The sequence below is a fragment of the Sus scrofa genome, chromosome 12 (assembly GCF_000003025.6).
Source record: "Sus scrofa isolate TJ Tabasco breed Duroc chromosome 12, Sscrofa11.1, whole genome shotgun sequence".
Classification (NCBI taxonomy): Eukaryota; Metazoa; Chordata; class Mammalia; order Artiodactyla; family Suidae; genus Sus; species Sus scrofa.
In genome coordinates, this window is record NC_010454.4 from 19,322,706 (window position 1) to 19,350,109 (window position 27,404).

At 49.6% G+C, this 27,404-nt stretch overlaps 2 protein-coding genes across 2 annotated transcripts; one reads left to right on the top strand and one right to left on the bottom strand.

Annotated features, from left to right (window-relative positions):
* On the bottom strand, positions 7,649-13,516 carry C12H17orf105 (chromosome 12 C17orf105 homolog). Its single transcript, XM_003131374.6, has 6 exons — positions 11,970-13,516; positions 11,084-11,154; positions 10,701-10,819; positions 9,332-9,455; positions 8,246-8,302; positions 7,649-7,773 (listed from the first exon to the last, which is right to left on the bottom strand). The coding sequence occupies exons 1-5, from the start codon at positions 12,091-12,093 to the stop codon at positions 8,246-8,248; spliced, it is 495 nt and encodes a 164-aa protein (XP_003131422.1). The 5' UTR covers positions 12,094-13,516; the 3' UTR covers positions 7,649-7,773.
* On the top strand, positions 13,603-27,034 carry DUSP3 (dual specificity phosphatase 3). The gene is made up of 3 exons (XM_003131360.6): positions 13,603-13,820; positions 16,762-16,988; positions 23,296-27,034. The coding sequence occupies exons 1-3, from the start codon at positions 13,696-13,698 to the stop codon at positions 23,499-23,501; spliced, it is 558 nt and encodes a 185-aa protein (XP_003131408.3). The 5' UTR covers positions 13,603-13,695; the 3' UTR covers positions 23,502-27,034.

The window sequence follows — 27,404 nt, forward strand, 5'->3', positions numbered from 1 at the left end:
ACACTTCATTTTTCCAGCTTTGTTGGGCGTGGAGTGGCTTTACCCCAGAGGATTTTCCATGCAATTAAAGCTCCCCTGTCTTCAGGCACTAAAATGTTGATTTCAACCTTTTTAAGAGAGTGTTTGCCTGGCCATGGAAAACTTGGTTCTCTGTCTTCTTAAATACGTGAGCATTCAATAACTCTTTTGGAAGATGGAGTCACGCTTCCCTGTCACCATGACTTACTGTACTATTCTATGATTTTTTTTTTTTTGCGTGTGTGTCTTTTTAGGGCTGCACCTGCAGCATTTGGAGGTTCCCAGGCTAGGGGTCGAATCTGAGCTGCAGCTGCCAGCCTACGCCACAGCCACAGCAATGCGGGATCCGAGCCACGTCTGCGACCTACACCACAGCTCGCGGCAATGCCTGATCCTTAACCCACTGAGTGAGGCCAGGGATCGACCCCGCATCCTCTGGGATACTAGTCGGGTTCATTTCCGCTCTGCCACGATGGGGACTCCCTGTTTTCAGGGAATGTAAGGCTGCTTGTGTCATTTCTCATATCCTCAGACTCCTAAGATTGAGCCCTTGCTTGTTTTCATTCATTCTGTTCCGTCATTTGATCGACCCTCTTGTTACTGACAGTTGTCCAGTTGTCACCTGTCCCTACCTTCAGATTATGGGGGCTCCTGTCATGTTAGCTTATGGGAAACCAGATGACCCCCCTGTCAATACTATGTCTAAGTCACAACAAATCAGTCCTGTCAAAATCAGAATATGAAGGCTTTGAGTGTGGGCCTAGGGGGTTGTCTCTGAGCAAAAGTGTTTAATGCCACACAAGCTTTGTGATAATAGATCTTAGCTTCAGAGAAGTGTATTTCTTATTAATAGCCAATGTATGTTAAGTCTTTATTCGGTGCCAGGAACTATCCTAAGGCCTGTATATACATGACTTTGACAAATAACACCAAGCCTAAGAGGTAGAATTCTCATCATCCTTATTATGCAAATGAAAAAAAAAAAAGGCTAAAAACATTTAAATGTGTCCGAGCTCACACAGCTCTAAAAAATGGCAGCGCTATGGCATTTGAGTCCCTGAGTCTCCCTAATGCCAGAGATGTTATTAATCACTACCCTATACTGCCTCTTCTTTCGTGGCCCCATAAATGGGGCTACCTGTTAAATAATTGACTTCTAAGTGGGGAGTGTCTTCGAGCTAGAATTTACAATAATCTGCGTGTGGCTGCGACTTCTAAGACTGAAAAAGAGGCTGCTGACCTGGGTAAGATTTTCAAGCTCTTTTCCTCATGAGAAAAACAGGAGGACAGGTGAAGAGGGAAGCACAAGGGAGAAGGTTTGCCACCCATTTAGAAATTTCCATTTTGCCTTCTTACACGAGGATACTTTTGCCACGTTCTAGCTTATGAACCTGGTAGGTCCATCTAATAGGATCGTGTGCTTCAGACTGCTCTAGCAAAAGGACGAGGATTTTTTTTTTTTTTTTTTTTTTTTTTTTTTTTTTTTTGCTTTTTAGGGCTGCACTCATGGCATATGGAGGTTCCCAGGCTAAGGGTTGAATAGGAGCTATAGCTGCTGATCTACGCCAGAGCCACAGCAACGCAGGATCCAAGCCCCATCTGCAACCTACACCACAGCTTATGGCAACGCCGGATCCTTAACCCACTGAGCAAGGCCAGGGATCGAACCTGCAACCTCATGGTTCCTAGTCAGATTTGTTTCCGCTGCACCACGAAGGGAACTCTGAGGATGAGGATATCTTTATACTTAGAGAGTCCTGAATTCTTAGCAAGGGAAACTAGTCTTGAGCTGTCGCACAGAGGACACATGCAGGGAGGGCAGCTGCCCTTTGAAGTTGAAAGGCACATGCCAAGTTGTGTGGATTATACAGGAGAGCCAGGACCTAAAGTCAGCTCTCAGGCAAAAAACACGTTAAGCCAAAATTACTTTTGAAAAATCCCCTAGGGAGGCACCTTGGTGGAGATTGTAACCAACTCGTCGCAGGTCTCATCTGGGTAGTTTTGCCCCCATTTGTAGGAGCACGGTGGTTGAATACCAGATGACTTTGTTTTTTGTTTTTGGGTTTTTTTTTTGTTTGTTTGTTTGTATTTCATGCTACCCAACAGACATTTTCTGCCCCTTAATATTTTTACACAATTGTTGGATGAAATAGTAATTCTCTTCGTGTATTGTGAAGCAAGGCATTAAAATGCGATGCCTGCTTTCCTTCTTGTCCAAGTAGCTTCCCCACCCCTAAGGCAAGCTGTGTCCACAGCTGTTTGTCTGCTACTAAGTCTGAAAGGGTAGAAGGACTAGAGCCCCAGAGACAGAGGTCATTTGTAAAATTTTTTGCTGTTCGTAAAAAGCAGAAGAGTCTTTTTTGAAAAAACAAACAAAAAAATGCACCTATGTACAAGAAGATTTTGGTGAAATGTGTGTAAATTCAATTCCCAGTCCCATTCCAGCCAGTAGTCCATATGTTCTGAGCCCCTGGGCAAAATTTCTGCAAAAGTCCATTAATCTGGGCCTCACACCAAAAGATCTGCTTATTCATACCCCTCAAGATGTACCTTTTTTTTTTTCCCCTTCGACCTTCAAATGCAAGTAAGCTCTCTGCCCACGGCGACAACCAAAGAGAATGTGCACTCTGGAGGACTCTTCTAGGTCAGAGATGTTAGATGAGTGGGGCATGCGTGCTGCCACCACCCATTCTTACATCCATGGCAGACAGTGCTAATCGAGCACAGCACTCCTGCTCATTGTAGGCACTGCTCTTGGATATTTCAGGATATAGTATCCAGTCTTGATTGAGCAAAACTGGCAAGTGAATTCATCCCGTTTGCTATCTTTGATCCAGCAAATTGCAGCCCTCTCTACTATCCACTCCACTCCCTGTAGGAGGTGGGTTTAAGAAAATTACATCTGTCCTTCACAGGCAACGCTTGGCTATGTTAAACCTCCTCCATTTGTGCTTTTACCATCGTATGTTTGAATACACACATGCTTTCAGACATGTGGCCCATCAGTTTTACACTCACTTATCCAGGGTTACATCATTTATGCTACCGATCACAGGCTCGTACATCCAAAAGAATGATAGAGCACTTGGTGACTTATTTAATAACTACAGATCAGCATATGCACAAAGCCCATTCTTTTTTTATTATTATTACTAAAGTATAGTTGATTTACAGGGTTGTGTCCACTTCTGCTGTACAGCAAAGTGACCCAATCATACGTATATATTCCCTTTCTTATATTATCTTCCATCGTGGTCTATATCTCAAGAGACTGCATATAATTCCCTGTGTTGTAGAGTAGGGCCTCCTTGCCTATTCATTATAAATGTAATACGCACAAAGTTTTTTTGTTTTGTTTTGTTTTGTTTTGTCTTTTTAGGGCTTCACTGGAAGCATATGGAAGTTCCTGAGCTAGGGGTTGAATTGGAGATGCAGCTGCCAACCACAGCCACAGCAACATGGGATCCAAGCCGTGTCTGCAACCTACACCACAGCTCGCAGCAATGCTGGATCTGTAACCCACTGATCATGGCCAGGGACTGAACCTGCATCTTCATGGATTCGAGTCAGATTCATTTCCACTGAGCCACGATGGGAACTCCCCAGGTTTTCTTTTCATCTCCCATACCCGACTGGGCTCTGGAGAGGCCTGGCAACCCAGAATGAAGAGTAGAAAGAGACAGGGAAGAAGGGAGGGAGGGAGAGAAGAAGCTTGGTTTGCTGTCTCTGCCAAAGGACTGGGGAGAGGAAGCCCAGGAGACGTCGCAAGGAGCCCCAACCCTAGGCCCAATTCATTCCTAGCAGGAGTGAAGCCCTCTGTCTCCCCGTGACATGAGGAGACCCAGGCCCAGCAGTGCCGGCCCGCCCCTCTGCAGAAGATGGCCCAGCGACACTCGGCAGCCCAGGGAGGCACCTTCCCCCACTGCAGAAGACACCAGCAGGGACTGAGTGGGAGTCCTGGCAGCACCCAGAGAACAAGCAGACCAGAACAGTATGGCAAAGGCTCAGAAAACCCAACTGTCACTGGAACAAAAACCCATAAAAGAAGTAAGAACCTACACACTGCACCTTAACGGGACTCCTACCTACTCAAAGATGTAAATAGGACTGAGCTGTTCCTACCACAGTTACCCAAATGTCCAGGATACAATAGAAAATCACTCATATCACCAAAGCCAGGAGAACCCCAATCTAAATCAGAAAAACACAATCAACTGGTACCAATATACCATGATTCATATGTTGGGTTTTATCTGACAAGGATTTTAAAGCAATTATCGTACAGCACTGTGGCTGGGATCCGGTGTGGCTGTGGCTGTGGCGTAGGCCAGCAGCTGTAGCTCCGATTAGACTCCTAGCCTGGGAACCTCCATATACCACAGGTGTTGCCCTAAAAAGAAAAAAAAAAAAATCCAATTACAAATCGTAAGTGCCTGAAATAGGCAGTAGACATATAAAGGTAGGTAGAAGATATGTTGGGGGGTGGGGGAGGGGTGACAGAGAGGGAGTAGAGGATGACCGCCAGGTTTCTTAGCTGGCTGTCTAAAAGAATGGCCGTTCCTCAAACAGATGACTGGAACCAGTTTAATGATGAATTCACATTTGGACATACGGATTTTTTAAACTTTTTATTTTGAGATAATCATAGATTTACATGTGTGTTAAAAATAATGCAGGGAGTACCTGCTGTGGTGCAGTGGGATCTGTGGCATCTCTGGAGCACTGGGACACAGGTTCAATCCCCAGCCTGGTACAGTGGGTTAAGGATCCAGCACTGGCACAGCTGCAGCTTAGGTCACAACTGAGGCTCGGAGCCAGGGAACTCCATATGCCAAGGGATGGCCAAAAAAAAAAAAAAAAAAGGTCCTGTGTACCCTTTACTCAGCTTATCCAGGTGGTGGCACCTTACAAAACTATACACAATATCACAGCCAGGATATTGCTACTGATCGAGTCAGGATACAGAACAGTTTCATCATTGATGAACTGAATGTCATCAAAATTAAAATGTTTTGCTTTGTGAAAGATGAAAAGACATATTACAGAGAAAGTATTTTGCAGATCACATATCCAGTAAAGGACTTGTATCTAGAATATGTAAAGAACTCTCAAAATTCAATATTAAAAAATCCCAATCCAATTGGAAAATGGGCAAATGCACCATTATTCCACCAAAGAGGAAATACAGATATCAAGGAAGCATAAGAAAGGTATTCGACTTCATTAGTCATTAGAGAAATGCAAGTTAAAACCACATGAGATGTTACTGCATATGTGTTACAATGCCTAAAATAAAAAATAGTGATAACATCAAATGTTGGCGAGGATGTGGAAAAACTGGATCATTCATCCATTGCTGGTGGCAATGTAAATGGTACAGCCACTCTAGAAATAGCTTTGTAGTTTCTTTTAAAATGGATTTTTAAAAAACTTGTCATCAGTATATGCCAGCTGTTATTTAATTAAAGCATAGTTGATTTGCAATGTTCCTTCATTTTCTGCTGTACAATAAAGTGACCCAGCCACCCATACATGCCCTTTTTTTTTTCATTTTCCATCAGGTTCTTAGCCAAGAGACCAGATATAGTTCCCTGTGCTGTACAGCAGGACCCCATCACCCATCCGTTCTAAATGTATCAATTTGCATTCACCAATCCCAAACTCCCCATCAGTCCCCCTCTCTTCCCCCTCCCCCGGCAAGCACCCGTCTGCCCTCCATGTTCGTGATGTTCCTGTTTTCTAGGTGGATTATTTGTACCATATTTTAGACTCTGCGTGTAAGTGATCTCATATGGTGTTTGTCTTTCTCTTTCTGACTTACTTCACTTAGTATGAGAGTCTCTAGTTCCATTCATGTTGCTACCAATGGCATTATTTTGTCCTTTTTATGGCTGAATAGTATTCCATTGCATACATGTACCACATCTTCTTAATCCATAAAATGGACTTATACTACAACCCTGCAAGTACACTCTTGGGCATTTATCCCAGAGAAACCAAACTTATTTTCCTACAGAAACTTGTACCCATAAGTTCATAGCAGCTTTATTCACAAATGGTCAAAAACCTAGAAGCTACTCAAATGACCTGCAGTGGGTGAATAGTTTAATAAACTGTGGTACAGTCATACCATGGACTACTCAACAGTAAAAAGGAATGAACTATTGGTACACACAGCTTGGATTGAACCTCAAGAAAATTATATGGAGTGAAAAAAGCCAATTGGAAAAGAATAGATATACACTGCATGATTCCATTTACATAACACTCATGAAATAGCATAACAACAGAGATGGAAAACAGATTAGTGATTGTTAGGGGTTAGGGCTGGAAGAGGGTGGCTATGGCTAAAAGAGGTGGTAGAGTCTTTACATAATGGTGTACTTAACTATCTCAGATGCGGTTGTACTTACACAAAACTGCACGTGATAAAACTGAATAGAGCTCTACACAAAGGAGTGCATGCATAATTTGTAAAATTTGTATATGTACGATATACAAATTGTAAAAATGTCACCTTCCTGGTTTGAAATTGTACTATGTTTACACAGGGTGTTAACCTTGGGGGAAGCTGGGTGAAGGGTATAGGAGGCCCCCCTTGTATGTTTATTTGCCACTTCCTGTACATCTAACTATTTTAAAATAAAACATTTATTTGTGATAAGAACATTTAAGATCTGATCTCCTTCACTTAAGTTTAAAAACATTCAAAACCAGCATGACCAAATCACAGAAGCCATGTATATTGCCTTGTCATATATTTTAAGGTATTTTTGACATTTTGTTTTCTTTTTTCTTTTTATGGGGGCACCTGCGGTATATAGAAGTTCCCAGGCTAGGGGCTGAATCAGAGCTGAAACTGCAGGTCTGTGCCACAGCCACAACAATGCCAGATCTGAGCCGCATATGGAACCACGGCTTGCAGCAACACCGGATCCTTAACCCGCTGAGTGAGGCCAGGGATTGAACCTGTATCCTCATGAACACTATATTGAGTTCTTAACCTGCTGAGCCACAACAGGAATTCCTATTTTGGACATTTTCAATCTTGCTTCTCCCTATAAATGAACAGAGTCTATGGAAACTTCCTACGGCATTCTTTTCCAACTTTCTGAATTCGAAGAAGAACTATGGCATTTGTTCTCTGTATTGCCTGAATTTTAATTTCCTCATGGGCTTTTGTTTTCCGTTTTGACAGAGCTGAGCGTGTGGCTGGATCATCTCATCCTATCTGTTCTTCCCCCCAGGGTGATGGTGATGGTGTATGTTTTTTAAAAGTTGGGGGTTCCCATTGTGACTCAGCAGGTTAAGAACCCAACTAGCATCTATGAGGATGCAGGTTTAATCCCTGGCCTCGCTCCAGTGGGTTAAGGATCCGGCGTGCTGCGAGTTGTGGTGTAGATCAGCAGCTGCAGCTCCGATTCAACCCTAGCCTGGGAACCTCCACATGCTGCAGGTGTGGCCCTAAAAAGAAGAAGAAAAAGAAAAGGTCTCTCTTTCTCTCATGAACACTGTTCATAGCCCCCAATAAAAAGGCTTTGTTACATCTTTCCTTCTGCCCGCCCAGTTTTGATTCCATTCGGGGGTGGGACTTACAGCTTTGGGGGCCTTTAAATGGGACTTACTCATGTTATGTTCCAAGCTTTATTATAAGCATCCTAGATTGAGCATTCAGCCACTTAGGTGTGTCTTGAGATCCTAAGCAACTGAGAAGTCCTAGGGCCTCTTCTTGTATCTTTTCCATGGTGAGTAACCCTGTATTCAGGGAGAGGAGAGGGAGAGAAATGGAGAGCCATCAATTACCCAGAACTGTTCTTTGGAAAGCCTGAGTGTCCATTTACCCTTCTCCCTGGGGGCAGCAGGCGGCCAGGGGAACTCAGTCATTACTAAGCATGTGAAATCATACAAAATGCCAACACAACGGTCCTTTTGAACAGTGACAGAGGCCCTTAATGTAGCTTTAGCACAACACCAAAGCCACGAGACCTCCCGTTTCTTATTGAGGCAAATCACTTCCCCTTTAGACGCACGTAAAGCCTCAGAGCTGATGACAACAGCTTGTATGTAAGACGGAGCTCTGGTCCCTGAACTGATGACCAATAAATATTACAGAAGAGCAAAATTTACCCCTTCGTTGGGCCCCTCATTCTTCATCTACAGTCTTTAGGGCTTTGTCCTTGGCTGTGATCACTGTTCTCTAATAAACTGCAGCAGTGTTCAGACCTACCTATTCACCTTGGGAGAGAAGATATCTGGTGGTATTTCTGATATAGCGCCTTGAATTCTTGAAGGAAAAAAAAATCAGAAAGATTTATGTCAATGCCAGGGTGCTGGTGCCAAAGCTGAAGTTCTAAATTCTACGGATGGCTTAGAAATAAGGCTTACAGACCAAAGCCAGGGAGTGGAGGTTTATAAAAACACTGCAGATGGCTTTTTTTCCCTTCTTCTGTTTTTGAAATTTTTAAATTATAGTTGATTTACAATGTTGTGCCAATTTCTTTTTTTCTTTTTCTTTTTCTTTCTCTCTCTCTCTCTTTTTTTTTTTTGGTCTTTTTAGGGCCATACCTGAGGCATCTGGAAGTTCCCAGACTAGGGGTCAAATCAGAGCTACAGCTGCCGGCCTACACCACAGCCACAGCAACGTGGGACCCGAGCTCACAGCAACACCGGATCCTTAATGCACTGGAGCGAGGCCAGGGATTGAACCTGCGTCCTTATTGATACTAGTCGGTTCATTAACTGCTGGGCCACGACGGGAACGCGCATGGTGTGCCAATTTCTGCTGTATAGCAGAGTGACCCAGTCATACATACATACATTCTTTTTCTCATATTATCTTCCATCATGTTCTATCCCAGGAGACTGGATGTAGTTCCCTGTGCTGTACCATAGGACCTCATTGCTTATCCATTCTAAATGTCATAGTTTTTTTTTTTTTTTTTTTAACTTTCTTAAGGGTCATCCCTAAATAAGCAAATCAACCACATAGTGAACCGTGTACTCTTCATCCTCTTTGCTTGTACATTCAGCCTGAATGAATTAAGGGATGAGGGAAGATACTATCGGATATTCTCCGAGGCTGACACATCACGATGGCTCTGCTACCAAGGAGATGTCCTTAGCGGGGGTGGGAGTGGGTAGGTATGCTCCTGTTGTTAGCTTGGTAGGTTCCGGGCAGTTTTTCTTTTACCAATTGTTGCATTTCTCATGATTTTTGCCCTCAGCTGTTTAGGGGTCTCTTCTGAGACTGACTCTCCTCTGAACACAGACAAACTCTGTGCGTGCAGCAGAGTAGCACCGAGTGTCCACGTGCCTGCCAGTCTAACTCCGACGACTTTCGGTCGTAGTGGGGTTTGCGATCACCCAGCCTCTTCAGGATGCCCTGGTTCTCCACGGTGATTCTCACTAGGTCCCGGTTCCTTGTTTCTCTGTTTAAGCTGAAAAACACAAAACCCCAAGATGTGTGAAGAATGAAATTCTCCTCCTGGATGGCAGTGGGGGAGATGAAGTTGTGATGTCATACGCCCAGGCTGCCGAAGTTCAGGGCCAGTTGGCCTGTGGAGCCCTGAAGCCCTGCACACCTGTTGAACCAGATCTCGCTCTGGGAAATAGGCAAAGCCTTTTCAGGTTAAGGTGGGTGGTTCTGTGCCATGCTGGCCACTAGCAGATTCTACTTTATTGGTCTGGGGTGGAACCTGGGCACTGGCATTTTGCAAAAGTTCCCCAGGCATTATCATATGAAACCAGGATTGAGACGCTTCGGTTTAGGTGATGGAGGAAGGTCTTGCCGACAGAAAAATCGTGACTGGGTAGTGACAAGTTAGGGTTCACCTCCTTCTCCCCCACTTTCGACTCAATTTCAGATACGCAAGAGTAGGCAAGACATCTTGACACTCCCCCCTTCACTCACACACACACATAGACACACACAAACAAACCCTTCCCTGCGTACACTCCTTTTGTAGCCCTGCTCACATTGTGTAATTATTTACATAAATGTTCCCCCTACCTGACCTTGAGTTCTTTGAGATTAGGAAATACATATCTCATTTCGTCTCCATATTCCTGGTGCTTAGCACACAGCAGTTGCTTAAGAAATATTTGTGGGAGTTCCCGTCGTGGCGCAGTGGTTAACGAATCCGACTAGGAACCATGAGGTTGCGGGTTCGGTCCCTGCCCTTGCTCAGTGGGTTAAGGATCCGGCGTTGCCGTGAGCTGTGGTGTAGGTTGCAGACGCGGCTCGGATCCCACTTTGCTGTGGCTCTGGCGTAGGCCAGTGGCTACAGCTCCGATTGGACCCCTAGTCTGGGAACCTCCATATGCCGCGGAAGCGCCCCAAGAAATAGCAAAAAGACAAAAAAAAAAAAAAAAAAAAGAAATATTTGTGGAAACAATTTTCAGAATGCTGCGTTAGAGTCCCAGCTATGGTCCCCATTTTACAAAAGGATAGAGTGCTTTCTTGTGACAAACTCTCAGTAGGACTCTGAAGAGTCTCTTAGAGGGAATAAAAGCTTTTCAACGTTCCAGAAAGGTCCCTGTTTGGGGTGGTTTTCTCTCCCCTTGACGGGGTCTCTGCTTATCCCTCAAGATAACTCTCATGAGGCTTCCTCCCGCACTGAAACCCACCAAGAGGGACGTCAATTTTGACTTTCAGAAAACGAAACGAAAAGAAAGAACACTACCTCTTGGAAAAATATTCGTTCCAGCAATCCACCTGGGCAGGGCCGCGGTGGGCGTCGGCGATTTTCTGACACAGTTGCTTGTTTTCGTATTCGATTTTGTCGATTCTCTTTTGTTCACCCTGTCGAGAAACCCCACCCACCCTGGTGACGTCATGGCTCCTCTGCGCTCGGTCGCGCGAGGGCTGAGCATCCCCCTCCCCTGGGATTTGGGGAAGGGGCAAATTGGGGGCCACAGTAAAGAGTGGGAGGGGAGCCGAGGAAACCAGGGTGGGGTGGATGGGGAGGAGGATGAGCCAGTCTTTAGTGAGGTTAGTATTTAGAAGGCTCTTTAGGACAGGGATAAAAATCCATAAGGTCCATCTGCAGACGGCAAGAATAAATACCTGTAGTTTGCTCAGTTTTAAAATGTGATGTGTGTGCGCCACTGGAGGTTTGGTATCAACAGTAGGCTTCACTGGCGAGGGAGGAAAGAGAGCAGTGTTATGTCACAGGTGCCTTCTTATAGCCTAGGAGAACCTGCTCACATTCTATCTAGATGGTGACCCTGATTAAAACATTACGTTTGAATTCTGAACTAATCTAGTTCAGGAATTTTGGTTCAGGTTAATTTCCCAAACTGACATCTTCTGAAGCATTTGGAGCAGAAACAAAGAAATGGTGAGGGCAGGGAAAAATACAATTTAAAGAGATAAATGTCCTTTGAATCCAATGAAAGAGGCTTTCTCCCTAGTCTTTCCAATATGACTAGTTTGGCTATGGGGTGCTGAAGTACTATCCTCCGTCAAGCTTACTTTGGCTTTAAAAAGTTACATGAGAAGTTCCCGATGTGGCGCAGCGGATAATGAATCCGACTAGGAACCATGAGGTTGCAGGTTTGATCCCTGGCCTTGCTCAGTGGGTTAAGGATCTGGCGTTGCCGTGAGCTGTGGTGTGGGTCGCAGACATGGCTTGGATCCCGCGTTGCTGTGGCTCTGGCGTAGGCCAGCAGCTACAGCTCCGATTCGACCCCTAGCCTGGGAACCTTCATATGCCGCGGGTGCGGCCCAAGAAATGGCAAAAAGACAAAAAGACAAAAAAAAGTTACATGAGCATTTCCATCAAGTAAACCCCCTGGTGGCAGATAAATTTTGTCACTGATGCTAATGCCCTCATGCAGATAAAGCCATATCATTGCAAAGCCATGAACTGGTCTGGTTTACCCGCAATACCTCTAAAGTGGGCCCTTCCAGAACCCTAATTGCAGTGTCCAGTTCAAATTGCCCCACGTACCTATTTGTATTCTATTCTTATGGAATACATAGTGGCCAAAGTCCAGTTTCTTCCTGAATGATGTGGTCTGTCTATGATTAGAGACGATTACAGGGTAGGCCAGATAATCCAGGGAACTGTTCATCTTCTCTTCCTAGTCTCACTTCAGAAATAAGGCACCCACGCTCCTCTGTGAGGTACTTAGCTGTCCCCATGACCGGTTGTCATAGTTACTCAGTTATGACATCAGGGACAGGTTCCAGGGAAGAAGGAGGAGCAGTGGAGCATGCCAGGCTGTCCCTGGACTTCTCTTTTGAAAGCTAATGTAGGTTCAAGTCAAGATGAGGGCTGACATTAGAAAGTTTCCCACTTGCCTGGTATGCAGTGCCACCAATAGCAGCAGGAAGAGGTATGGTGTCTGGGAAGGCCAGAAAGGCACTGGGGTGGGGGTGGGGGGATGGAGAAATCTAGCCCTGGTTACGCTTGGACTCTAAGCCAAGTAATCTCCCCGGCAATGGTTTCCCTGAAGGTATGAGCCCACAGCTGTTTGCAGAGGTGAAAGATGAACTTGATGATTTGATTCCATGTCTTCACTTTTGCAGATGAGGCGAAAGTCCAGAGCAACAGCCAAGCTGCTCTAGAACAAGTTAGTGGAAGAACAAGTTCAGGATGTGGGTTTCCTGAATTCTCAGGACCACGGATGTTTTTTGGAGACGTTGGGCTTCGGGTGAGCTGCCATTGGGGGAGGTCAGAGACCTGTCGCTTTTGCTGGTAGTGGGATCTCGTAAATGATGAGTTGCTGACATCGTGTGGCTCATAGTGGGCTGGCAGCTGCTCCAGGAAGGGCTGCAAAGGAGCGGGATGCATCTCCACACCGGCACTGGGCGTAGCACCTAGTAAGTGTCCTATGCAATTGCTGATAAAAACAGGGAGAACACCTCCCCAGTGCTCACTATGTGGAGCCCGGGGGTTTCCTGGAATGCTACATTTAATCTTTCAAACAACCCTAGGAGTTAGGGGCTAAACCCCATTTTTTCAGCAAAAAAAAAAAGTTACATCATTCCCCAGGGCTACCTATGCTTGCTTGCAGAGCCCAAGCTTTAAGTACGATGCCGACTCTCATTGAAGGTTGGAAGAAATGTGCCCCAGAGTTGGGCTTCTCAAACGTTAACCTTCGCAGAGATTTCCAGGGAGGCTTGTAAAATGCTTATTCTCCTTCAGCAGGTCTGAGCTGGGGTGCAGATTCTGCTTTCCTGGCCAGCTCCCGGGTAATACCAGAGCTGCTGGTCTGCAGCCGGCAGTCCGAGCTCCCAAACGGAACCCGTGTGTCCCTGAATTCCTGAAAAACCGAGGGACACTTGGTGTGCCGCGGTCCAGAGGAACTTTTATTGCGCCCCGCATTTCGTCCAGTGGCGGTACCGGACTGCCGCGCCTTAGCGGGGGGTGGAGGTGGGACGAAGACCATCGCCCCTCCCCGAACCCCGGCCGGAGCTCCAGAGCCGCAGCATCTCCGCCCGCGGACGCAGGCCTCGGAGTCTTCCCCCGCGTCCGCCCGGCGCCTGGCGGCGCGCGTACCTCCCAGAAGCGGAACGCGCCTGGCCGCCCGCGCTCCGCCGCTTTCCGCGCCCGGCGGGCCCGCCTCCGGGGCGGGACGGGGCGGGTCCCGGCTCCGGAGCCCCCGCCCAGCTGACCCGGCCGCTCTCCCCTCGCTCGCGGTTGCCCCGGCGTGCAGGGCCCGGCCGCCGCCATGTCGGGCCCGGTGGAGCTCTCGGTGCAGGATCTCAACGACCTGCTCTCGGACGGCAGCGGCTGTTACAGCCTCCCAAGCCAGCCCTGCAACGAGGTCACCCCCAGGATCTACGTGGGCAACGCGTGAGTCGCCGCTCCCGGGTCGCAGCCCCGCCAGCCCCTCCCCGGGGCGCCCCGCCCACCAGAGGGCTGGGGTGGGGGCGTCGGCGGGCGTGGGTGGGGGGAGCCGGGGCGGGGTCCCTCCTCCGGAAGCCGCGGCGGGGGCTGGGCGGGGGCTGAAGTCGCCGCCCACCGCCTCGCTTGGGGCCGAGGGGCCGGACCCCGCCCCGGCCCAGCGCGGTCCTTCCCTTCGCGTGATGCCCGGGGTCGGGGGTGCTCGGCCAGCCCGATGTCCAGTCCGAAGCCCACTCTCCAGGGGCACGGCCCTGGGCGGGGTCGGGGCTACCAGTTTCATTTAACAGGTGGCCCTCTGTCACCCGGCCGGTCTCCGGCCCCGCGTGTCATGTGACAGCTGCCTGGTTCTGCAGTGAGGTCACCGCGGAATGTCTGCCTTTGCTCCCTTGGCAACGGGCTGACGTCACACTTCGGGCGTGGAACTTTCCTGGCCGGGCAGGCCCAGGGCCGGGAATTGAAAGATCCCAAACTCGGGATCCAGGGACCCGGGCCTTGGTTTTCTCGCTTCTCCCCCAGCTTTCCAAATAGGGTGTGATGTACCTGAAGTTCTAGAACAATCCAATGATAAACCCCCTAAGGACCTGAACCATCACTTAGAAAAGGCTGCGGACCTTCTCCCCATCAGGAAGTGCATTTATTATTTATCCCTTAGGAGTTCTTACCAAATTGATTTTTTCATTTTCTCATAGTCAAACTACCAGTAAGAATTTCTGAGCGGCAGGAGGGAACCAGTGTTGCCCGTTCTGAGAGGTGCTGAAATACCAGCCAAAAGGCAAAAATAGATTACCATGCCTGTACAGCCGTGGGAGGGCACGGGTTGGATTTTCCTGAGACTCTGAGAATCCAGTTCCAAGGACTGCCGTACAAATGGGGGTCATCGTGGAGCTAGGGGGTCTGGAAGGCAGTTTCCAGCTTCACGAGGCCGGTGTTATCCATTTAATCATTTACCATATTGAGCCTCCCTGTGTGTTGGGCATTGAACAAGGCTCATTCACAGTAGAGTTACTAGTGTTAATGATAAAGCTGTTGAATGTTGCTGTTGGCTTAGTGTAAGAGAAGGGAGCTGCATGGTAGGGACTCTTCAAAGTTGTTTTAGTGTTTAAAAAATTTTTTTTATTATGGTTGATTTACATTGTTCTGTCCATTTCTGCTGTACAGCAACGTGACCCAGTCATACATAGATAGGTATACACTCTTTTTCTCACACTGTCTTCCTTGATGTTCTATCACAATATATTAGTGTTTTTTTGAAGGAGCCACTGCTTTATAGTGTAGTGCAGGGTTGTGATAGCCAAAGGCACCCTGCAAAGTTCTGAGGAGAAGCCGCTCTCCAGCCACTCAAGCAGCAAGTGGCCTTGGCACGCTGGGAATCCCTGTTCTCTTAGGCATCTTGGCCCCTTCAGCTGTCACCACTTCCCAATCGAAAACCAAGGTTGTGACTATCTGGTGGTAGTCACAGGTGACAGGTGCTGATGGCCACTGGAGAAAACACATCCTTTGCCCTTGAGTAAATCTGACCTTGACATCTGACCCACCCTTGTGTGGGGTGCTTAGCAAGAAGGATTGACTGAGTACCAGTATCACCCCTGCACCCCAGGGTTGGGAGTGCCTTAAAAGCAGGGCTCCTGATCAAAGCTCACAGGGCGGAGATGAGCCTGGATGAGCCACGTTTTCTGGCTCTCGGGATTTGCAGTTGATGTGGGCACGAGAGGCAGAGTGAGGGAGAAGATGGAGCAGGGCTGGTGTCAGGAGGAAGGAGGGCTCCTCCCAGCCCTGCCGCACAGCAGCCGGTGTCAGCACACACACACACATATCCTTCCGCTGTCCCATCAGGCCAGAGTTTAAGCTCTGTCCTTCCTTCCTCACCGGGCTGCTGTGACAGGCAAACAAGACCATGCAAGAGAAGGCGTTTTGTAACGTATAAACCGCTGTTTGAATTGGGACGTTGTTGTGAGATGAAATAAAGGAGGCCTTTGACTATTCAGATCGAATGTTTTGTAACCCCCATGGTTCTGTTGGGGCCACTTGCTCCCCGAGTGCTTACTCATCCGAGAGAGCTGCAGAAAGGTGGCAAGTGGCTATGGCAGGAAGCACCCCTCTGGGGGACGGAAGGGGGCCGCTGCACTTTCTAATTCAAGGAAGAGGCTGCCTGGGATGTGCTGATTTCATTCTTCCCTGACTCATCACATGTTCGTTCAGCGCCTAGAGTGTACAGGTGCCATAGCATTTGCTGGACATAGAGACATGGAGCAGATGTGGCTCCTCCCTCGAGGAGCTCACACCCTGGGCAGCTAAGCAAATAAGCACAATCGAGCTTCAGGATAGTGGCACTGACCTCCGCGTCAGGCCCTGTCTATAGAACAGCTCATTTGACCCTCTGAACAGCCCCAGGAGTAGGTACTGTTATCATCCCCATTTTACAGATGGGGGAACTGAGGCACGGAAAAGTTATGTGGCTTGTTTGCAATTGCCTGGCTTACGGTGTGTGGCAGCGCTGGAGTCAGATCCGGGCAGTCTGGCTCCAGAGCCCATTTTTAGCCACCTCCACGGGGCAGGGAGCCTGATGCCAAATGGAGTGGAGGGGAGAGCAGGAAATACTGCCGAGGGTGATGAAAAATGAGAGGGTGCGTGTCCGAGAAGAAGGTGGAGAAATGCATTCCAGGCAGAGGGAACAGCGTGGGCATGAAAGCACCCAGTCTATTTGGGGCATGTCATTAGATCCGGCTAGAGTGAGGGCAGAGGGTCATAAGCTGGGGCTGGAGGAGCCGGCAAGGGCCAGAGCATGGAGGGTTCCTTGTGGGGTCAAGAGGCTTAGGATCTTCTCCAGCTTCCTCCCCCGAAGGCTGCCAGGTGGTCTGTTGACCATCCCCCGCTGCTGTCTCCTGTCCAGGTCTGTGGCTCAGGACATCCCCAAGCTGCAGAAACTGGGCATCACTCATGTCCTGAATGCGGCTGAGGGCAGGTCTTTCATGCACGTCAACACCAATGCCAACTTCTACAAGGACTCAGGCATCACCTACCTGGGCATCAAGGCCAACGACACGCAGGAGTTCAACCTCAGCGCCTACTTTGAAAAGGCGGCGGACTTCATCGACCAGGCCCTGGCTCAGAAGAATGGTAAGGGACCCGCCACCCAGGAAACCGTGGGAGGCAGCTTTGAGTGGACTTTTTCTAGAAAACGAGCCCCCGACAGACCTCCACTTGGAAAGCCTGGCGTTTCCTGTCTCTTATGTTGAATGACCGAGAGCTTTTGGTCTCTCCTCGCTCTCTCTGCTCACTTGGCTGCCTGTCACATGGCCCCATGTCACCCAGGGTGTACACACCTGTCACACAGCAGCGGCCCCCGGGCCCTGGTGTTTGATCTGACTTTGGCTGAGGGTGGATTGCCAGCCCCTTGCCCCTATTCCGATAGCTGCAATAATGAGGGTTTATTACGTCTGTGATAAGAAATCCTGAAGGAGTCCTGATGCCACCAAAGGGCTGGCTGGTTGGGCAGCTGTCTGGTGGTGTCAGGACTCCTCTGCCATCCTCAGTGTTGGGGACTCCTCGTGTGGTCCCGGGATGGCTGTGGCAGATCTGGTTCCCACCTCCCAATAGGACAAAGTGCAGCAAAACACGAGGCCACCATGTCTTCCTCGTGTCTCTTTTCTCAAGAGCCAGTAAAACATTTTCTAGAACCCCTGCAATGGAGTCCCCCTCCCACCCCACTGGTTAAAACTGGGTCACATGAATACCTGGCAGGGGGAAGAGGGTAGCCGTGATTGACTGAGGCCACAAGTCAGCAAACTTTGGCCCAGTTTTTATTTAATTTTTAATTTTTATTACTTGTAGTTCTTAGGGCCAGGCCCATGGCATATGGAAATTCCCAGCCTAGGGGTCCAGTTGGAGCTGCAGCTGCCGGCCTACACCACAGCCACAGCACCTTGGGATCCAAGCCATGTCTGTGACCCAGCCACAGCTCACGGCAATGCTGAATCCTTAACCCACTGAGTAAGGCCAGGGATCGAACCCGAATCCTCCTGGATACTAGTTGGGTTCATTCCCGCTGAGCCACAGTGGGAATTCCAGGCCCAGTTTTTAAATGCTTCCTGCAGCTCCCAAATACAAGGTAAGAGCGAAGCGGAGCTGCTGAGACGCTGGCAGTCGGGCAGGGTGTGCCAGAGAGAAATCCTAGAAGGCCAGACGCGGATGCCAGCTGAGCAGACGGGCCTCTGCCCTTTCTGCTTGTAGCCTGTTTCTCTCAGCAGCCGCCTTTGCCCTCCTGCTGCTTCCTCAGCCTCTTCCTCCCCCCCCCCCCCCGCCTCCAAAACCTTCCCGGGGGGAGTGATCCCACTGAGGCGGGCCCTGTTCCCCTGACCCTAGCCTGTCTCTGCCACCCTGAGCTGCACAGCAGCCTCCCCCCAGAGCTTACTAACCGCTGGTCATCACAGGTTTGGGGCCCAGGAGGGAAGTTTTATCACCTGGGGAATCTGCAGACTTTATCGCTGGGCCCTTCATGGCCCTCCATGGCCTCACACATGTCACCCGCTCCACTCCAGCTGTACTGAGCTCCCGCGCGGCTGAGAACAGGGGCCCAGTTCAGGGCATGGATTTTGCTCTTCCTGTATTCTCTTCAGCATCCATTCAGGGAGCCAAGAACTCTCTGACTTGTTCCTCTTCCCCTGTGGCTCAGAACAGACCCTGACTTTGTGTGACCTCCTGCCTTAGCCCACGTGGGCCAGGTCACTCGTCTGGAAGGCTCTCTCTGCCTCTCCCTAGCCTGTCCTCTGGCAGACTCCACCTCGTGCTTGAGCCCTGGGCATGGTAGCATCCTCTCATCCATGAAGCCTGCCCTCAGGCCGGGTCCACCGTGTCCCTTGTCTGCTCCCCAGCCCCTGACGTGGATCAGGCACATAGCAGGAACTCCGGACACTGTCACTGAACCAGTGACAAAAATGAATTGTGTGGCTTCTCATGCCTAGTGTACATGCTTTTAGGGTTGGTTGGCCAAGTGAGTCAGCAGAAACACACTGCCTTCAAGACTGTGCGGGGGTGGGGGTGGTCCATCACTTTGGCGAGCTGGGAGGAGTGGCCAGGGATGCTCAGAGAAGGAAGCAGTCATTTCCAGCCTGGAAGATCAAGGGAGGCTTCACAGAGGAGGTGGCCTCTGGGCAAGGCCTAGAAAGAGGGGCTTTGAGGCCTCCTCTTCTGCCCTGGCTTCGTGAGCCTTGGGTATGCTGAGTCCATTCCGGTTCCAGGCGGTGAGGCAGCTGCCCTACCGACGAGGGTCCCGTTGCCAGGGCGGGGGCAGGGAGAGCCCCACGCTGAGTGCTTTAGGGCCACTGTCCAGAGAGTGAATGGGCAGGAAAGTGGGGGACCCCCCATTCCTGCTCCGAGAAGCGTTGGGAGAATAGGCTCATGTTTGGGGGATAGGGTCATGGGAACGGAGGAGACTCTGTCTGCCTCTGGGCCGGCAGATTTCCTTCCGAATAAAGTCTGTGTAGCGGTGTCGGTGGGTAATCATTGACTCGGCCAGTCAGCACATGTTTATTGAGCACCTAGTGTATGCTGGAGGTGGCAGGGCTTCTGCATCAATAGCCTGCAGTCCTCGCCCTTGCAGAGCCCACACCCTGGCAGAGGAGGGTAGGTCTGTGTGTGGCCAGTGGTGGCACAGGCTGGGCTGGGTTGCATAGAAGAGGATGCACCATGTGCCAGCAGAGAACTCGTAGTGTTGCCTAATATTTATTTTTTTATTTTTATTTTTATTTATTTATTTATTTATTTATTTTGGTGTTTTTAAGGCTGCGTCCATGGCATATGGAAGTTCCCAGCTAGGGGTCGAATCAGAGCTGCAGCTGCCGGCCACAGCCACAGCAGCACCAGATCCCAGCCATGACTATGACCTAAGCTGCAGCTCACGGCAGCACCAGATCCTCAACCCACTGGGCAGAGCCAGGGGTTGAAGCTGCGTCCTCATGGATAGTAGTCGGGTTTGTTACCGCTGAGCCACAACAGGAACTGCTAGTGTTTGTTTATTGAGTGTTCATGTCTGTCAGGCAGTGGCCTAAGGGCTTTATATGTCCCTTCCTTTAATTTTCTGACCACCTTGGACAGCGGGTACTATTAGCACAAATGGGGAAACTGAGGCACTGTGAGCTCAGGTGGGTCATAGAGTAACAACCACGGGACTGGTTAGGGCTCTCCAGAAAAACAGAACCAGTAGAATATATAGATTATTTATTTTAGGGAATTGGCTTATGCTGTCGTAGGGGCTGGAAAATCTGAACTCTGTCAGGCAGACCAGCAGGCTGGAAACAAAGGTGGGACTTCTGTGCTACCGTCTGAAGGCAGAACACCTTCTCCGGGAAACCTCAGTTTTTGCTCCTAAGGTCTTTAACTGATTGGGTGAGGCCTACCTGCATTACCAAGGGTAATCTCCTTTATTTACAGTCATTTAGGGAGTTCCCCTTGTGGTGCAGCAGAAATGAATCCCAACTAGTAACCATGAGGTTGTGGGTTCGATCCCTGGCCTCGCTCAGTGGGTTAAGGATCCCACATTGCCATGAGCTGTAGTGTAGGTCGCAGATATGGCTTGGATCTGGCGTTGCTGTGGCTGTGGTGTAGGCTGGCAGCCGTAGCTCTGATTTGACCCCTAGCCTGGGAACCTCCATATGCCGCAGGTGAGGCCCTAAAAAGCAAAACATAAAATAAAGTCAACTGATGGGAGGTGGTCACTGCATCTACAAAATCCCTTCTAGATTAGTGGTTGACCGAGTAGCTGGGTGGATTATAGACAAGTGCCGTTGACACTTTTTTTTTTTTTTTTTTAGCCATGCCCGCACAGCATGCGGAAGTTCCCGGGGCCAGTGATGGAACCCATGCCACAGCAGTGACAATGCTGCATCCTTAACCCACTGTGCCACCACTCTCAAGTTGACTCATTTAACCATCATAACCAGGAAGTTAAAATTTACACCCAGATTCACATGACTTCAAAGATTTGGGTTCTAAAGCCCTGTGCTAACAAAGGAAATACTTGGGCTGGGATCTTAAGAGATGAGTAGGAGTTTGCCAGGTGGCAGAGAGAGAGGGGATGTTCCAGGTAAAGGCATCAGCATGTGCAAAGGCACAGAGGTGAGGAAAGCCTGGAAAAGTGTCGAGGTGTGGGCGCGGTTGCCTGGTAAGCCACACTTTGGACACTAGACTACCCGGCCCATGGTGACAGGTCACATATTTTATTTATTTATTTATTTATTTATTTATTTATTTATTTATTTATGCCTTTTGAGGGCCACTCCCGCGGCATATGGAGGTTCCCAGGCTAGGGGTCCAATTGGAGCTATAGGCACCGACCTACACCAGAGCCACAGCAACGCGGGATCCGAGCCACGTCTGAAACCTACACCACAGCTCACGGCAATGCCGGATCTTTAACCCACTGAGTGAGGCCAGGGATTGAACCACAACCTCATGGTTCCTAGTCGGATTCGTTAACCACTGAGCCGTGACGGGAACTCCAGGTCACATATTTTAGAACGCTCCCTCCCGCTGGAGTGCGGGTTGGTGGGGGTGAGGGTGGAGGCCGGGTTCAGTTTGGAGGTGAGGGAGCAGAGGTGAGCCGTGACGAGCACCTGAACTGAGCGCTCTATGGGGAGGGGGTGCGATAAGAGAAGCCCGAGGTTTGTGGCTCAAGGCACCCCCCCACCACTCCAGGTGGCAGGGGTGGGGACCGCATTGATGATGCCTCTGGCCTTTCCTCCCTATCCCTCCCTCCCTTCACCCAAAGCTGGGGATGCAGGAGGGAACAAAGCGGATGCATCCCCGCCCTCGCGGAGTTCATGCTGCAGGGCGAGAAGACAGCGTACAAGGGAGAAAGATATATGGCCTGTCGGGGGATAGAGGGCCCGAAGCTTGGAGAACGGGGCATAGAGAGTGGGCTTGAGGCTCTAGAAGGTGGGCAGGCCTTTCTGGGACGATGACCCTGGAGCAAACACCTGGAAAAGGAGACGTCGCAGGTGGGGGGGGACGGGGGGGGCGCTTTTGTTTGTGTGTTTGGTTTGGTTTTCTGTCGCATACTCGATGTGCCAGTTCCTTTTATTTTTTTAAACGGCTTTGTTGAGGCGTAATTGGCACACATCGGCTGCACAGAGTAGAGTTTGGTAGGTTTTGATATATGTGCACCATGTCTGTGAAACCAGTCCCACCACCAGGATGGTGAGCTTATCATCACCCTGCAGCGTTCCCTCGAGCCCCTTGGTGACCTGTCACTTCCGCCCCTCCCTCCCCTCCGTTCCTAGGCAACCGCTGGTCTGCTTTCTCTCCGTGGACATTAGTGTACATTGTGTAGCGTTTTGTATAAATGAAGTCGCGCTGTCTGTACGCTTTTCCTGATCTGGCCCCTTTCACTCAGCATAGTTATCTTGAGTTTCTTCGGTGCTGTCGCGCAGATCAGGAAAGCCCTCCGAATGCTGAGTAGTTCTCTCTGTTGGATGGATGTACCGCGCGGTTTGTTTTTCCTTTTACCTGTGGATGGACATGTGGGCGCTTTTCATATGTTGCTTTTTTGATTGAAGTAGAAAATTCCTATCGAGAAGGGTCCACATCACAGCGTGTAGATCCGTGTAGATCAGCACACATCTGTGTACCAGCCGTCAGATCAAGAATCAAAGCAGGACCAGCACCCCAGAAACCGCCCACATGTTCCCTCCCAGGGCCACATCCCCCCCCCACCCCAGGTTCCAGTCTCCAGCCTGGAGCGCTGACATCGTGGATCCATCTGACAGCACGGATCAGTTTTGCTGGCTCTTCTACTCTGTCAAATCATATGCATCATATTTGTGTGTTTCATCCATATTGTGTCTGGGATGTTGGCGATTGTACAGATTTGCTGTTTTTTCTTCTGCCATTGATGGGCTTTTGGGAGTTTGCCGCCTGGGGCTGTCATGAATAGTGTACCTGTAAACATCCTGGCGCTTGTCTTTTTTTAATTATTATTATTGAAGGGTAGTTGATTTATAATGCTGTGTTAGTTTCATGTGCACAGCCGAGTGATTCAGTTATACATACCTATATATCTTTTTTTCAGATTCTTTTCCATTTTAGATGGTTACAAAATGTGATATATGAGTTCCCCTGCTCCGTGTCCTTTAGCAAACACGTGTGCGGTCCTGCTGGCTGTGGGTCTGGGATGGAGTTGCTGGGCCCTGTGTTCGCCTTGAGTAGGTTCTGCCACACCGTTTTTGAAAGCAATGTCCCCATGTGCACCCCATCCCCGCCAGTGCTTTGCGTGCCCATTTGTGGTTTTCATCTTAGCCCTTCTGGGGGGCACCGCCGGCTGCTGTGGCTTTGCGTCGCAGTTTTCATTTGCATTTCCTGGGAAAATCTTGCCTGGAGCCGGGGTGTCATTGGATGGCCCCCGCTCACCCAGTCGCCCTGTTTCTTACAGGCCGAGTGCTCGTCCACTGCCGAGAAGGGTACAGCCGCTCCCCAACCCTTGTCATCGCGTACCTCATGCTGCGTCAGAGGATGGACGTCAGGTCTGCCCTGAGCATCGTGAGGCAGAACCGTGAGATCGGCCCCAACGATGGCTTCCTGGCCCAGCTCTGCCAGCTCAATGACAGACTCATCAAGGAGGGGAAACTGAAACGCTAGGGCGCCCCCACTGCCTCTTCTCTAGAGGTGCCCCAAGCTGCCACGTTTAGGAAACACAGTGTCCCCTGCTCCCAGCATCACCAGGCACTAGCCCACACGTCTGTCCCAACACAGCCCTGGGCCACTTTCCCCCTGGGGAGCGGATAAAGAAGCTGGCGAAGGAGGGCCTTCTTGCTCCCTGTGTGTCCTGTGCCTACGGTTCGTGGCGTCCTCACCCTGAGGTGGGGGCGCAGAGGGAGGAGGCCTGGGCAAGAGGTCTGTGCAAGCGTGAGGCCCGGGACGCTCACAGGGGCCCCTCCTGACCTCCCCTGTCCCCCACTCCCCACCCCCACCCCCCACCCCTGGGCGCCTCGAGCCCTGTAAGGGAACTATGCAAACTCTGGCCCTCTCTTCCTGCCGTGTCTGTCTCCCCCGCCTCCACAGCCGTCCACACCCTGCTCAGCCATAGGCAAAGGCGCATCGTGAGACCTGCAGCTGGCTTGGGGTCAGTTGCCAGTGGGTGGAAATTCCCACGAAGGGACTGCATCTTATTGATTGCCTGGGGGTTAAAGATGCCTAAACAAAGAGGCCCTGGAGCGGGCAAAGACGTCCCCCTGGAGGACGCTCCCAGATCAGTTAGTTGGAAAAACGTGAATCCTCAGAAGGAAGGCTTGGGTTCAGAATCCGCCTCTTTGGGATCCGTGGCTCCCAGGCACTTGGTCAGGCAGAAGAGCGATGCCTCAGGCAGGGTTTTCTTTTTCTTGTTTTAGAAAACAGGGTGTTGAAGTCCAACCTATTTAAAAACCCCACCATTTGGAGAATTTTAAGGGTTTTGTCCTGAATTATAGTGTTGGAGAGCCCAAGCCGCTTGTGCTCACTTGCTTTTTGTCTCAGTTGCTATTCCAAGAACAGGAGGAGGAAGTTGGTCAATTATAGCCCGTGTCTGTGTGTGTGTGTGTGTGTGTGTGTGTGTGTGTCCCAGCTCGAGACCAGAAGCTGGATGAGCAGGGAGATGAAGCAGCCCGAGCTCACACCCTGCCTGCTCACAGGTAATTCGTGCAGCTCTCTGGTGCCAGAAATGGTCCTGGAGCCTTGGCAGCAAAAATGACTCGGCCAAGCAGGAAGGAACATGGCAGAACATCCAGATGGAGGAGGCTTGATTGGTGGTTAGAGCAAACAAAAAGAAACAGCCTTTTAGGAACTTTTTTAAGGATGATGTTGGAATGCACTCACACTCACACTCACACATGTGCACATATATGTCGGAACGTAAGAGTTCTGTTTTTGAACACAGTCTTGTTAGGACGTGGCATCGTTGTCCTTGGCGCAGGTGACACAGTGCTGTCATCTTTAGGTTCCCTAATGGCAGTGTGTCTAGCACACAGGTGTCTGGTAAAAGTCTGTGGAATTAAAATTTTTTTTTGGCCACACCCATGGCATGTGGAGGTTCTGGGGCCAGGGATCGAACCTGCGGCCCAGCAGTGACTTGAGCCACAGCAGCGGGCAATGCCGGATCCTTAACTGCTAGGCCACCAGGGAACTCCTAAAACTTTTTTTTTTGAGCACCAAATATATGCAGGGCATTGTTCTAGGGGGTGTATCAAGCTCCCAGAAGCCTGAATTGATGGTAGGATCCCTTGGACTTGCAAAGGCGTCTTACCTGAAAGGAGATATCAGGGACTTTTGTTGAATATTTAAAATTCAGTTTTAAATTTCAGTTCAGGCAGCATTAGCAAGGTAGGGAATGTGCCTTTTCCAGAGTTGGCCCGGAGCTTCCAGCTAGGATAGGGAGCAGCAGCTGTGTCTCGGGGTTTCCTCGAAGGTCTCATTTTGGCAGAAGCAGAAGCGGCACCTCGCAGCCTGGATGTCGCCTTTGCTCTGTGACTGCAGCAGCCCTAAAGGGACCTGGATTTGTCTGTCTTTTTCAGATACCGGGCTGCCCAGACAGACCCATCCTCTCAACCGCGTCCCTCACAGCTCTCAAAGAACTCTCCCATTTAATCCGACGTCGTCCTCAGAATAACCCCATGCACTTGGCAGGGCTTATTCATGCCCGGGGTTCAGAGTGATGAGGGGTGTGGTGCTCAGAGCCACCTGGCTCTGAGGCAGAGCTGAGGCGAGCTTTCAGGTTTGCTGTTCTCTGAAGCCGAATTTTCTCTCTCGTACTATACCCCTCCTCGAAAAATGAGCCCCTGGGAGTGTCCAGGTGCACTGGACGTGCCCTTGACCCAGTCCATTTGCCCAAGGGCTAGTTAGCTTTGGGGACTAAGGCCAACAGTTCAAGCGGTGGTGTCGTGGCGGGGGCTGGTGGGGGTGGGGAATGGGCTCTGGTCCAGGAAAAGGATCCCGGTTGGGTTAGAATGTGTGGCTCTTCTTCTAGGAGACGTGAAGCACCCCTAAGTCAGAGCTTTCTGCTCCACTCTGGAAGAGGCATCAGAGCTGGGGCTGCCCCCCAACACCCCCAGGCCCAGGTGGTGGTCACCGCACAGAACAGCCACAGGTACCTGGGCTAACTGACCAAGACGTCCTGCAGGCCTCTTTAGGGGGGCATGTCGGAGAAAAAGCCATGGGGAGAATTACTGCCTTCACTTTGGGGCTACTTTTATGCTGATAACGTGATAGTCTCAGTCCCAGAAACCCCATATTTACTTCACGAGATGTAGCTCCTAGTTCTTTGAGTAACACAAAATCCAATTAATTCTATTGTGTAAGAGCCAACACATGCCCAGCGGAGTGGAGAGCTGTTCTGGAAGCTCTCTATCCCTGGGAAGTGATGGAGTAGGAACTCAGGGTGCCTCTACCCCCTCCTCTGACTGGACCCCTTCCTGTGACTAGCAGACCCCAGTCTAGACCAGCTTAGAGCCCCAAATGGTTTTCTTCTCAGTTCTAAAGCAGTACACCGTCCACAGGCTGCTTTGTTTCCCTGCCACTCTGAGTTAGCTGGAGAGCAGAAATCACCATCTGTCAAACAAGGGGACTCAACCTGAAGACCTCTAAGGTCCCTTTTGGCTCTGATACCACAGGGTCCTCTATGAATCCCCATTGACCTTGACCCCCACCTGGAAATTATAGGGCGTGTAACCATATGTTGACCAGCAGGTGGCGCTGTGTCCCACCCTTGGTGATGGATGCTTGGCGAAAGGAATGTTGGTGCCTTTTGTATCACAAGTTAAGACGCTAATGTTTTAATCGACTTAAGCACTGATCTTAAAATATGAAGCTGTTAGCTTTTCTCGTAGGAAATTTTCTGTCATAAAACCGGCATCAAGAATCACTGAAGAGCCAACGATGATGGTCCTTCCAAGTCAAGATTTTATCCTGACTGGAAAGAGAGGCCATCTCCGGTTGAGAGGGCCGATTGGTTGGAAGCTTAATTTACCTCCTGTCAGCTTTTAGGGTAATTCGATTGTGAAAGTGTGAATTTTCTGGACAGAAAAAGGGAAGGTATTAAATTGATTTTAAAAACAAAAGTAAGTTTAATGTCTGTTATATCACAAGTCAGTGTTAAAACACTAAAACTGTAACCAAAATAAATGTCTTACATTACAGAGAAATGGTCTTTTGTGTCCTCCTCATTGTAGTTGATTTTCTTTTACTGTTCATGCTTAGCTTTTATGTTTGCTTTTCTTAACTTTTAAAAATAATCATCATCTGAAAACTAGCCTGCCTAAGCTAGTTATAGGTCCTGTCATGGTTATATTTATGCAGTAAATATTTGCTGAAATCTCTCCAGTACCAGAAATTCCCTGTTAGGAAAAAATCTTTTTATATATTTAATTTTTTAAATGTCAGGTTTATTGCACTATCACACACATCTGACTAGCATCCATGAGGACGCAGTTTCGATCCCCGGCCTCTCTCGGTGGGTTAAGGATCCAGGGTTGCCATAAGCTGTGGTGTGGGCCAGCCGCTACAGCTCTGATT